This window comes from Schistocerca serialis, chromosome 7 (assembly GCF_023864345.2).
Source record: "Schistocerca serialis cubense isolate TAMUIC-IGC-003099 chromosome 7, iqSchSeri2.2, whole genome shotgun sequence".
NCBI classification, from domain to species: domain Eukaryota; kingdom Metazoa; phylum Arthropoda; class Insecta; order Orthoptera; family Acrididae; genus Schistocerca; species Schistocerca serialis.
The window spans coordinates 390,338,940-390,353,555 of NC_064644.1; the positions used below are offsets into that span (position 1 = coordinate 390,338,940).

Consider the following 14,616-nt stretch of genomic DNA (forward strand, 5'->3'; position numbering starts at 1 on the left):
GCCATGACATGTTGAAAAATGTACATATTTCATGTGATAAGAATAAACACAGATTGATAATTTACAGCAAATTAATCACACTTCTGTACAGAGTCAAGAAGACACATGAATAAGACATTGACATCTGCTAGGCCAATATTAAGATTCTGAAGATCACAGATTAATATACTGAAGCCAGTACAGTGAAATAAGTTTCCAGGCTGTGCAACTGATGACTAAATTTTATTCTGACATTTAACTGTTGCTATTTAATTAAATAATGATATCCTCCACTGAATTTTCCTAAACAACATGCTCTCTCCAATTTATGGGCATAGGCATGTGTATGTATGTGAGTGTGTGTTTGCATATTTCACTCTAACTTGTTGTTATAACTTCAAGTTGAACAAATATATTTCAAGGACGACGCAATACATGAAAGCCACAGATCAAGTAAACAGAGTAAGATGTGTGTACACTTTAACAGTCAAATCATAACTGAGTCCGACTCTAGCAGCCGCTGGCTGACTGGCCGCTTACGTGGCGCTGCTGCTGCATGGCTGGCAGACAGCACTGCATGTACAGGACGCGCGTAACTGCGCGGCGGCACTTTGAAAGATTGGCGAGTCACAACACTTGTCATTCACATAGCTCTGAAAGCTTGCATGTTTTCTTTTGTTTTTGTGTGCATCTTATCAACACAATGATTCTGCTTTTCGGTGAGTACTCTCCCTTAATCCTAAAGTATTTACATCCTGAAAGAACTTTCCTACAACATCTGTATTCTAGGTTTGTTTAACAGCTTTCTTCCACTCTTCAGAGGTGACATTCCTAACAACTTCTTTTTTCATGAGTGCTTCACCTGCAGAAAGGGTAAATTTATTACTATTCTTTGCAAAATAACCTTTAATCTGGGTCAATATTAACACTATTGGGTTGAAATGGCAGTGGTAACGACTGTACGCCCATACATTTCTGCCAACTCGTTGATTCTGCATATGGTGAAATGTTGTTTATGAAGAGACATTAGACGCATAAGCTCCACTTTTCTTAGGTTATCACTTATATGAACTTTATGACCCTGAATCCAATCACTTTGCTATGGTAGGTGCCTTGTCAACAACAACTAATTGGTAAGGAACCCTTATCTAGAACAACTGTTCATGTTTTTCCCAGATTTTGTATTAGTGATTCTACGAATTAATTTGTAAACATCATGTGATATACATCTTCATGATAATCTCCTGTCTTCTTTAATTTAAAAAGCAGGATATCCACTAGGGAGAAAACTTTGTGAGGTCCCCTCACCACAAGGCACTGTCATTGCTCCTTTAGTTGTGTCATTCGTTGTCCAATCATACCTGACAATGTGACCAGAACTGATTTGTATTTCATCAAGCCACACCGGTTCATCGATATTCATGCTACAGATCTCTTCAAAGCCACCATTTCCATACAGCAACATCCTTCCTTTCCATCCACAGTTTAAAGCCAAAGAAATGTCCATAGGAAAATCCTAGGCTGTGCAGACCTGTGAATTACAATATTTGACTGCCTTGAAAAAGACCTAATCCTTAACGGTAACCAATACCCTGCTGAGTTTCATATGTTTCCTTCTCAAAGAGCAATCATACACCGACAATGAGTCACATCCTAAGCAAATGAATTTATATTGGTAATCAGTTTATACATACAACTTTTTTTCCACCCCCATAGTTTCAAGGTTCAATATTTTTCCATCTTCCTTGTCTTTCTCACACATTTCCTTGTCAATCTTCACAACACTGTTTTTGTTTGTATTCAAAGCTGGACCAGTTCTATCAGTTACCTAGTTAAAGGATAGCATCGAGCCACCGTTAAGTTTTTCAGACTCAAATTACTCACACAATGCACAAACCATTTCTCTTGATGGACCTCAATGGCAATACTCTAGCTAAGAAAATGACACTGAACTTTTACACTCACTCATAACTTTCGATGAACGTTAAGTTTTTCAGACTCAAATTACTCACACAATGCACAAACCATTTCTCTTGATGGACCTCAATGGCAATACTCTAGCTAAGAAAATGACACTGAACTTTTACACTCACTCATAACTTTCGATGAACCTCCTTCTGACATTGTTCAGTACCACACAACAAATAACAGTAACAAAAATTAAAAGAATAACATAATAACCCCAGCAACAATTCAATGATAAGAAAGAAAAATCGTACAGTGCAACAAACACACAGGACAGCAACCTGTCTGAAAATGATGCACGGTGCAAGTGAGAAGTTTTGTGGTGGTGGGGGTGAAGGTCAGTCAACTTGTGGTGACTGCTGCAACTACAGATCTCACAGAATTGGCACAATGCATGCTGTGTCTCCCACATAAGCTTCCCCCATATTGCTTCTATTGTAATTATCAATCCTAATGTAAATTTGAACAGTAACAACAAATAGAGAATAAGCCTTGCAGCTGTAAAAATTATAACAAAAAAATCATAGGGTGTACTGAATACACACAACAGCATGTAAAACTGAAGCATGGTTCAAGTGAGTAGTGGGGATGAAGGTCTGACAACTTCAGGTGATTGCTGTGGCGACAGGTCTTGTGGGATTTGTCGATTATGTGTCATGCCACCCACATAAGCTTCCCTTGTGCTACTTCAGTTGTAACTGTCAACTCTAAAGTAAATTTGAACAGGCCATTGGTTTGGATATTACTGAACCACTGTTACCTGTATTGGAAGAGTAATTATGGGCCCATCATTCTCTTTGAGCACCCCTCACAGAGTTGGAACAGCGTCTTTGTTAAGAACATCATAGGACCCCACTGAGAACTTTCCTGTATTTTTATTTCCCAATGATCCCAGGAGGATCCAGTCTATTTTGGGTGTAAAAGGTAGGTAACGCTATACCATATTACGTTAAGGGTCTTCCATTTTTTAACCCAATGCCTCAGGTCTTATGTTCTCCAAATACAGATTGTTATGATTACAAAAATGGGCTGTGACTATGCAGACTTTCCCAGCATATTAATTGATCAAATTCTTGTCGAGTCCTCAACCAGATAAAACTGTCATCTGTACCTGGTCGCCGTCATCAGGCAAGAAAAGCTAAGCTTCTCCTATTGATAAGTGATTCGAACTGTGAATGATGGCACCTTTAAATACAGCAAAAATATGAAAGAGCATGCACTAAGATAATGTGCAAGCATTCGAACATAGCTGCTGTCCAGTTACAAGAAGAGTTGGAGTACCCCCACTAGTGAATACTGCCGAAAAACAATTTATCATTAAAAATTAATATTCATAGCCAGCCAATTCAAATGTTGTTTTTCTTCATATAAGATAAAACAGGATTGCAAGTTTTACTTAGTGGTTATCCATTACTATGGTTAATGATATTATCTGATAGTATGATTTTGAAAGATTCTTTCAAAACACAATCCCAGTAATGCAAGGAGTCCGCAACTATTTGTGTCTCACTGGACTGTATCCTATGTCCCTCTGTAAGACAGTGATCAGCCACCGCAGATTTGTCATGTAATAATCACGTATGGAGATGATGTTCGATACATCTGTCATTGACAGCACAAATAGTTTCGCAACAGCATATTTTATCGCACTCACATAGTATTTTGTAAACACCAGGCTTCCTCAAGCCTAAATCACCCTTAACAGAGCCAAAAAGTACTCTAATCTTAGCTGGCATCTGATTTCATGTTTCTTCAAAACCCTACCTATCTTGACAGACATGTTCCCAGCATATGGAAGGAAAGCAACAGTACTGAAAGTGTGTTCAGCTGGTTTAGGTAATGGTCCAAACTCAAATGCTTATCGAATCTGTCTGTCCTTATAGCCATTATGATTAAACACATCCTTAAGATGTTGCACGTCTTGTGGCAAATTCTCAGCATCCGAGGTAGCATTTGCTCTATGACAGCTAGTAGCATGAAAATACCTATAGTATGTGTCCAAGAGTTCTGTCATTTTTCTTATAAACTATTACATCCAAAAAGGGTAGACCCCTTCTTTTCAATATCCAATGTGAATTCGATGTTAGGATGGAAACAATTGAAATGGTCCAATAACGGGTACAAGAAATCTATTTCATGTGGTCAAACAAGAAACAAATAATCAACATACCTCAATAAACAAGTAGGCTTCAAAAAAGATGTTTTCAGGGCGATATCCCAAAGTCTTCCATAAAAAGATTGGTGACTATGGGGGATACAGGACTCCCCATAGTCGCACCATCCATCTGTTCAAAATATTTGTCATTGAATGAAAAATAGGTGGATTGTACATGACAGCAGAGTTTCGTCATTTCTATGTCTAGTTTTTCATTAATTAAGATCAATAACTCTTCAAGAGGGACCCAAGTTAGAAGAGACACCACATCAAAACTGACAAGTAAAACAGAGGTACCAAGACAAAGCGACTTTAAACATTGAATAAAATTCATGGAATTGGAAATGTGGTGTTCACATTTACCCACATGAGAGATTACAACTGACATTAAATATTTTGCCAAGCTGTAAGTAGGTGCACCCAAATTACTAACGGCCTGGTGTAACACGACCCCCATCTCTACGTACCTTCGGCAAATTGTATAATCTAGGAGGAATGGCCGCACCAGAATGAAGTTTTTTAATAATGTTCTTAAGTAATCAGCTCCTCTTCAGAATAAAGTCATTGTCCATTTTATGAGATCCATGAGATCCTTTTCTAATACATGATACGACAGATCCTTATGTAAATCATACATATTAGTCATATAATTGGCCTTGTAGATTAAAATGGTCGCATTGCCTTTGTCTGCTTGTAAAATTAATAATATAGGGCCCAGACCAAATAGTACTCCATGGAGGCCGAGCACAATGCAAAAGATGGGAAGCCTCCTGTCTGATCTCTTCCGCCCAGTCTTCCAGAAGACATGACACTGCTTGCTCAACAAAAGAAATGAATTCCATGATTGGAACACTTCTAGGCAAGGGTGCAAAATTTTAAACTTTTTCCAATATTGAAGCCGCAACATGTTAAGGTTGTGTTTAATCATAATAGCTATATGGACATAATAAAGGGAAACATGCCACGTAGGAAAAATATAAAGATGATGTGACTTACCAAATGAAAGTGCTGGCCGGTTGACAGACACACAAACAAACACAAACATACACACAAAATTCAAGCTTTCGCAACAAACTGTTGCCTCATCAGGAAAGAGGGAAGGAGAGGGAAAGACGAAAGGATGCGGGTTTTAAGGGAGAGGGTAAGGAGTCATTCCAATCCCGGGAGCGGAAAGACTTACCTTAGGGGGGAAAAAAGGAAAAAAGGACGGGTATACACTCGCACACACACACGTATCCATCCACACATATACAGACACAAGCTGACGTATTTAAAATTAAATACATCTGCTTGTGTCTGTATATGTGTGGATGGATATGTGTGTGTGTGCGAGTGTATACCCGTCCTTTTTTCCTTTTTCCCCCCCCCTAAGGTAAGTCTTTCCGCTCCCGGGATTGGAATGACTCCTTACCCTCTCCCTTAAAACCAACATCCTTTCGTCTTTCGCTCTCCTTCCCTCTTTCCTGATGAGGCAACAGTTTGTTGCGAAAGCTTGAATTTTGTGTGTATGTTTGTGTTTGTTTGTGTGTCTGTCGACCTGCAGCACTTTCATTTGGTAAGTCACATCATCTTTGTTTTTAGATATAGCTATATGGACAGACAGATTCGATGAGCATTTGAGTTGCTGAAGATACTTCCAGTCCTGTGGCTTTCCTTCCATATGCTGGGAACGTGTCTGCCAAGATAGGTAAGGTTTTGAAAAAATTTGAAAACAAATGTGTATTACATCTGCCAGATAAGATTAAAGCATTCCCTGGCTCCAATAAAAATGATTTAGGTTAGAAGAAGCCTGACGTTTACAAAATACCACGTGAGTGTGAAAAAACCTACAGTGGCCATGGCCAAACTATTCATACTGTCAACGACAGATGTGTTGAACATCACCACCATACGCGAATATCACAACCTGACAAATCTGCAGTGGCTGAGCATCATCTTACAGATCGATATAGGATACTATACAATGAGACACAAATGGTTGCTTAACTGGGATTGTCTATTAAAAGAATCTGTTAAAATCAGACTAATAGATAATACAATTAATGATTGAATATAATATAAGTTACATATTGAATATTATATAAGTTACACTATCTTTGTTTTTAGATAATACAATTAACCGCAGTAGTTGATCCTGCTACAGTAAAACTTGGAATCCTGCTTTATCAGATATTAACAAACAATGGAATGTGAATCGGTTTGCTATGAATATTAATTTTTAATAATAAATAATTATTCACCGCTGGAGATGATGCAACTTTTCTTGTGCCATAGGAGAGCTGCTATGTTTGAGCCCTTGTGCATTACCTCAGCACATGCTCTTTCATATTTTTGCTGCTTCTAAAGGCTCTGTCGTTCACAGTTCAAATCAGTTATCGATGAGAGAGGCTTAGCTTTTCTCACTTGATGATGGTGACCAGATGGACCATGGAAATACTGCGTGCAGATGACCATTTTATCTGGCTAAAGACGCGACAAGAAGTTGAATAAAAATGTGCTGCTTGAAAAATGTGCTGCTTGCTATGTCTCTCTCACACACACACACACACACACACACACACACACAAAGGTCTTGAATCAAGAGACACCAAAACTGAAACTAAAAATAAATCCCAAACAGACAAAAGCCATAGTTAGAGACAAAAAAGGATGTGAAGGTAAGACTGCCATAAGAATATATGATGAGCAACTCGAAGTACTAACAAAATTTCGGTATCTGTGCAGCACTGTGGAGGAAAGCAACAGGTGTCTCAAGGAAAACATCCAGCAAAATTGTCTTCTGAATTGAACAAAACACACACCACACACACACACACACACATACACACACACACACGTACGCATCTCAAACACACACAACCAACTGTCTCTGGCTGCAAAGAAATGAAGGAATATCCACAACAGTTGGAATTGTAAATTCTTCAAAAATATCAGCTTCAATTCTTAGATATAAGCAGTTTCAGCACATATCTTAATCTGAATCAGTACCCTCAGACTACTAATAGGCTTGAGATTTACAAAAAAAATTAATAACTAAAATATGGAATATAGAAAATAACAGTTGATCACAGTTGTTAGTCATGGTCAGCACAACAACATTTCTTACTTTCGTTGCTCACAAATCTCTCCCAGTTTTCATCCGTAAGATTTCCCCATGACCCATCCATGGGAAAGTTTTTTATACATTTTTGTGTGAGGACACCCATGTAAATCTGGAGGCCCATTAAGGCAAACACAGATAAAGAGAACATGGTCAATATGATCACATCCCGCAGATTCTTCACAGATTCAATCACAGCACCGACAATGGTCTTCAAACCTGTAGAGAAGACAGTAAAGAATTATTTGCAGCTTGGTGTAATAATTCAAATTTTGTTTTAGCCATAATTAGCTAATTAACTAATGTTGCCCAGTTACTTAATGAACCAAATCTGCTATTATACAGAAAAAGGAATCAAGGAAGACAATCAATGTTCCTCCCAAAAACAATGTGAAGATTTAGTTTACCAACAAATTCACACAAATATCTCAAAACCAGTCATGTGAGTAAAATTAAAAACTCCTCATACTGGGTGTGGAAGGAACATTCATTGTCTTCCTGAATTATTTAATAACATCTATCAACAGAGTAAAATTAAAATAATTTTAAATGTATGTTTTTACAGGTATATATCAAGTCCTATCTTCTCATCATGTCTGGTATGTCTCCTCTGATATGGAATTCTGGATGACTTTCCCAAACTCTTCCCATTTCCTAAACCTCACTCGTTCTTTTCTGCCATTCCCCCTTCCTTCCGTAACAATGTCTTTCCTTCTCATCACATCTAGTAGGTCTCCCCTAACATAGGAGAGCCAGTGGCTTCAAAAGGCTGCATATTTCCATAACAAAAGTGTTTTCTCCTGGTGCCACATAGTGAGTAGATTTTTCTTATATATCCAATGATATTACATTTTCAAAAGCTAAGAACAGAGATGACATCTCATGATGAAGATTGGATCTAGTCGCAGCAATGAAAGTGAGTTGTGCGACACTTGGTAGAATCAGTCGCAATTATACTGTGCTGCAAGCTCCAAAGGTTAGTTTATCCTGTTATTAAAAAATAATAAAGCTGACTACTAAAAGAATATTGGCTATGTATATGCAAGAATGTATTGCATTATTGTAAATGAAAAATGTGTTGCTCATTAGCTTTTTGAATCAAACTGGGAGTTTCCACTTGTCTATTGTCGAGAATGGATGCATGTTCTGAGGGAAGTCACCTTTTACTAGTACTGCACTATTGTAAAGGAAAAAACTGTTGTTCATTAGTTCTTAAAACAAACTAAGTGTTTCCAATTATGTACCATCCAGAATGGATGCATATGCAGAGAGAAGTCGCATTTTACTAGAACTGCAGTGAGTTGCTTATTCCTACGTAAGTTGATTGTATGCTTCCGAGTTAATTGATTTGAGATGAAGAGTTGTATAGCTTCAGGATGAGAAAACAGCAACCATATTGCACCAAAATGGTTCATGTGTAATTTTTCTTTTTGGAAGGAGGAATGCGACAGTACTTTTGAATACAAATTTTCAGAAATTATTCTTCTGTACGGATTACAAAGGCAAAGGCTGTAGGTAAAGGGAAAAGAAATTTTGTTTCAATTTAGGAACTCAGTATAATGTGCTATAAGTATAATAAATATTTTGAAACAAATTACACATTTAGGAGAATACACACATAAAAGATATAGAAATTCACAATCTTTAGGAGCCAGTGGTCTCTTCTTCTGGCAGAAGAATTGAACGGATAGGAAGAGGGGTGAAGGAAAAGGACTGGCAAAGATCAGGAAATTGGGAAAAGTCACTCAGAACCCTTGGTCAGTGGAGATTTACTGGAAGGGATGAGAAGGAATGACTGATTGTTGATGCCTGCACTACATGAGATTTGAAAACTTGAGTACTTAAAGTGGAAGACAGGGTAACAAGCAAGACACAGATTACAGAAAAACATCATGGCAGAGTCAATAAAAGTGGAAAGCTAAGTAATTTTATGCATGGTAGACAGGAGAGGAGGGGGTGTAGAAAAATAGGCAAGTTGGAAAATAAAAGAGTGTGAAGAAAAGGAATAGATACTGAAAAGAAATCTAGAGACCACAGATATTAATATAAATTTAGGCCAGGTGAGCGGCAAGAAACAAGCACGTCTTGTAATGCACAGTGACACCTGCCGAGAGAAACTGATGTCATGGGAGAGTCCAAATGACATGTGCGATGAGACAGGTACCAAGATCATGACTGTCATGTTGTAGAGCATACTCTGCATCATGGTATTGTGTATTACCATTACAATCTCTCTATCCATGCCCATTCATCCTGATAACTTGGTGGTAATCATAACAATGTTGAAAGCCAAACACTTCTACATTTAGTACCTCTCCTCAAGATCCCATCCCTGTGGTACAAACTGATCTATAGTCCCTCCTTAAAACCTCAGGCCCCTCATGGAACATCTTATCCCACCCAACCTGTGCACTCCAATCCTTTATCTTCTTCCAAACATCCACAGACCTGATCATCCTCGTCGTCCCACAGTTATAGTTTCTAGCTTTAAAGCACCCACTGAACATACCTCTGGCCTGATTGATTGATTTCTGCAACCTAGAGCACAACTTTTTTAACAGCAATTAATTTACTTATAATCAATTATTCAAATGACAGTCACAATTGCATTATTTATTTTGCCGCCAACCGATTTCAACCCGCAATGGGGCAATTTACACCATTTGGTCGCTCTCTGGAGTTGTCATCCTGCCTGTGCATGGTTGGTAAATAGTTATCAGCATTCTCAAAAATAATAGAATCAATTATGAAAGACAGGTTAATGAATTACATGAATAAATACAATCTTTTAAGCGAATCACAGTTTGGTTTCCAAAGTGGCAAAAATACGGAGTCAGCCATAGTAGAATTCACAAAAGTTGTACTTGATGCTCTTGATAAAAATGAGTGTGTCACAGGCATATTTTTGGATCTTCTACATCTACATCTACATGATTACTCTGCAATTCACATTTAAGTGTTTCGCAGAGGGTATATCGAACCACAATCATACTATCTCTCTACCATTCCACTCCCGAACAGCGCGCGGGAAAAACGAACACCTAAACCTTTCTGTTCGAGCTCTCATTTCTCTTATTTTATTTTGATGATCATTCTTACCTATGTAGGTTGGGTTCAACAAAATATTTTCGCATTCGGAAGAGAAAGCTGGTGACTGAAATTTCGTAAATAGATCTCGCTGCGACGAAAAACGTCTTTGCTTTAATGACTTCCGTCCCAAATCGCGTATCATATCTGCCACACTCTCTCCCCTATTACGTGATAATACAAAATGAGCTGCCCTTTTTTGTACCCTTTCGATGTCCTCCATCAATCCCACCTGGTAAGGATCCCACACCGTGCAGCAATATTCTAACAGAGGACAAACGAGTGTAGTGTAAGCTGTCTCTTTAGTGGACTTGTTGCATCTTCTAAGTGTCCTGTCAATGAAACGCAACCTTTGGCTCGTCTGCCCCACTATATTATCTATGTGGTCTTTCCAACAGAAGTTGTTCGTAATTTTAACACCCAGGTACTTAGTTGAATTGACAGCCTTGAGAATTGTACTATTTATCGAGTAATCGAATTCCAACTGATTTCTTTTGGAACTCATGTGGATCACCTCACACTTTTCGTTATTCAGCATCGACTGCCACCTGTCACACCATACAGCAATCTTTTCTAAATCGCTTTGCAACTGATACTGGTGTTTGGATGACCTTACTAGACAGTAAATTACAGCATCATCTGTGAACAACCTAAGAGAACTGCTCAGATTGTCACCCAGGTCATTTACATAGATCAGGAACAGTAGAGGTCCCAGGATGCTTCCCTGGGGAACACCTGATATAACTTCAGTTTTACTCGATGATTTGCCATCTATTACTACAAACTGTGACCTTTCTGACAGGAAATCACGAATCCAGTCACACAACTGAGACGATACCCCATAGGCCCGCAGCTTGATTAGAAGTTGCTTGTGAGGAATGGTGTCAAAAGCTTTCTGGAAATCTAGAAATACGGAATCAACTTGAGAACCCCTGTCGATAGTGGCCATTACTTTGTGCGAATAAAGAGCTAGCTGCATTGCACAAGAACGATGTTTTCTGAAACCATGCTGATTATGTATCAATAGATCGTTCCCTTTGAGCTGATTCATAATGTTTGAATACAGTATATGCTCCAAAACCCTACTGCAAACCGACGTCAGTGATATAGGTCTGTAGTTCAATAGATTACTCCTACTACCCTTCTTAAACACTGGTGCGACCTGCGCAATTTTCCAATCTGTAGGTACAGAACTATTGGTGAGTGAGCGGTTGTATATGATTGCTAAGTAGGGAGTTATTGTATCAGCGTAATCTGAAAGGAACCTAATCGGTATACAGTCATCGACACTGTGCAGCGAAGGTATTGACTGTGTCTTGCCGCTTGTGTACTTTACATACGACCAGAATTTCTTCGGATTTTCTACCAAATTTCGAGACAATGTTTCATTGTGAAATCTATTAAAGGCATCTCGCATTGAAGTATGTGCCAAATTTCGCGCGTCTGAAAATTTTAGCCAATCTTCAGAATTTTGCGTTCTTCTGAACTTCGCATGCTTTTTCCGTTGCCTCTGCAACAGCGTTCGGACCTGTTTTGTGTACCATGGGGGATCAATTCCATCTCTTACCAATTTATGAGGTATGAATCTCTCAATTGCTGTTGCTACTATATCTTTGAATTTGAGCCACATCTCGTCTACATTTGCATAGTCAGTTCGGAAGGAATGGAGATTGTCTCTTAGGAAGGCTTCTAGTGACACTTTATCCACTTTTTTAAATAAAATTATTTTGCATTTGTTTCTGGTGGATTTGGAAGAAACGGTATTGAGCCTAGCTACAACAACCTTGTGATTACTAATCCCTGTATCAGTCATGATGCTCTCTATTAGCTCTGGATTGTTTGTAGCTCAGAGGTCAAGTGTGTTTTCGCAACCATTTACGATTTGCGTGGGTTCGTGGACTAACTGCTTGAAATAATTTTTGGAGAAAGCATTTAGGACAGTCTCGGAAGATGTTTTCTGCCTACCACCGGTTTTGAACAAGTATTTTTGCCAACATATCGAGGGAAGGTTGAAGTCCCCACCAACTAAAATCGTATGAGTGGGGCATTTATTTGTTACGAGACTCAAATTTTCTCTGAACTATTCAGCAACTATATCATCGGAGTCTGGGGGTCAGTAGAAGGAGCCAATTATTAACTTAGTTCAGGTGTTAAGTATAACCTCCACCCATACCAATTTGCACGGAGTATCAACTTCGACTTCACTACAAGATAAACCACTACTGACAGACACAAACACTCCACCACCAATTCTGCCTAATCTATCTTTCCTGAACACTGTCTGAGACTTCGTAAAAATTTCTGCAGAACTTATTTCAGGCTTTAGCCGGCTTTCAGTACCTATAACGATTTCAGCTTCTGTGCTTTCTATTAGCGCTTGAAGCTCAGGGACTTTCCCAGTACAACTACAACAATTTACAACTACAATTCCGACTGTTCCTTGATCCAAGCACGTCTTGTATTTGCCATGACCCTTTTAGATTGCAGCCCATCCCACACTTTCCCGAGGCCTTCTAACCTAAAAAACTGCCCAGTCCACGCCACACAGCCTCCGCTACCTGTGTAGACGCCAGCTGAGTGTAGTGAACTCCTGACCTAATCAGCGGAACCCAAAACCCCACCACCCTATGGTGCAAGTCAAGGAATCTGCAGCCAACACGGTCGCAAAACCGTCTGAGCCTCTGATTCAGACCCTCCACCCGGCTCTGCACCAAAGGTCCGCAGTCGGTTCTGTCAACAATGCTGCAGATGGTGAGCTCTGCCTTCATCTCGTAAGCAAGACCAGCAGCCTTCACCAAATCAGATAGCCACTGGAATCCAGAGAGAATTTCCTCAGATCCAACACGACACACGTCATTAGTGCCGACATGTGCCACCACCTGCAGCTGGCTGCACCCTGTGCTCCTCATGGCATCCGGAAGGACCCTTTCCACATCAGGAATGACTCCACTCAGAATGCACTCGGAGTGCATACTGGATTTCTTCCCCTCCTTAGCCGCCATATCCCTAAGGGGCCCCATTATGCGCCTAACATTGGAGCTCCCAACTACCAATAAGCCCACCCTCTGCAATTGCCCGGACATTGAAGGCTGAGAATCATCCTCTGAAACATGATACAGTCGACCACAAGATTCTATTAAATAAATTAGAAGCACTAGGAATAAGAGGGATAGCTAAAGACTGGTTTTGATCATACCTAACGGATAGGGCACAAAGAGTAGAGATAACACATATTTCAGATAGATCTAAACATTTAGTAAAACACTTATCAGAATCAAAATATATTAATATAGGGGTTCAGCAAGGTAGCATATTAGGACCAATACTGTTCCTGATATACATCAATGACTTTCCCAATAGTGTTACTCATGGTGAAAAAATTCTCTTCGCTGATGACAGCAATATTATAGTCATTGAGAAAACAAGAGAACTCCTTGCCGAGAAAGCAAATGAAACTGTCAAAGAAGTTTCTGATTCATCAATAAGCTGTAAAGTGAAATTGAACATAAAGAAAACTAATGCCATGAATTTCAGTTTGAAGAGGAAAATAGACAATGTTAAATTAAAAGTAGATGGCACCTCTATAGACTGTGTAACAAATGCAAAATTTCTAGGAATGAATATTGATTCTCAGTTGAAGTGGTGCGAACACACAAAAGTACTTGCAAACAGAATGTCATCAGCGTGTTATGCCCTTAGAATCCTACCATCAGTGTGTAACAGGCAGTGTCTTTTATTTACATATTATTCATATGTACACTCAGTTCTTAGCTATGGCATTCTTTTTTGGGGAACAAATGCACAAAATATGAACACAATTTTCAAACTCCAGAAAAGGGCCATAAGAATAATAACCAAAAATACTAGTCGAGCTCATTGTAAAGATCTGTTCAAAACACTGGGGATTTTAGCTGCACCATGTGAATACATTTACCAGTCAGTTGTACACACCAAAAATAACGGCACAAACAGCTCTGTCCATGACCATGCAACAAGATATAGTCTCAACTTACATTTACCAAGAAAAAATAAACATAAAACTCAAAACAGCATTTTCTACTAAGGAATAAAACTGTACAATAAATTACCAAAAGAGATTAAAGAAACAGCAAAAATACACTTAGTTAAAAAGGCAGCTAAAAAGTACCTGTTATGCAATACATTTTATACATGGAAGAAATACTTAGATAAAACAAAGTAGTGGTTTGGTAAAAAAAGTTATACAAAATAATAATAATAATAATAATAATAATAATGAATATAAAACATCCAACATTCCACATAACAACTTCACACGATGTTTTTCCCTTCTTTTTCCCTTTTCTACAAA

The 14,616-nt window shown here is 38.7% G+C and overlaps 1 protein-coding gene across 1 annotated transcript in view; it reads right to left on the minus strand.

The window, feature by feature from the left end:
- LOC126412041 (sodium channel protein para) overlaps nt 1–14,616 on the minus strand; it is a 903,820-nt gene that overhangs the window by 710,628 nt on the left and 178,576 nt on the right. The window contains exon 7 of the mRNA XM_050081417.1: nt 7,206–7,418. Coding sequence (XP_049937374.1) covers nt 7,206–7,418 — 213 coding nt within the window. The remainder of the gene's footprint in view (nt 1–7,205; nt 7,419–14,616) is intronic.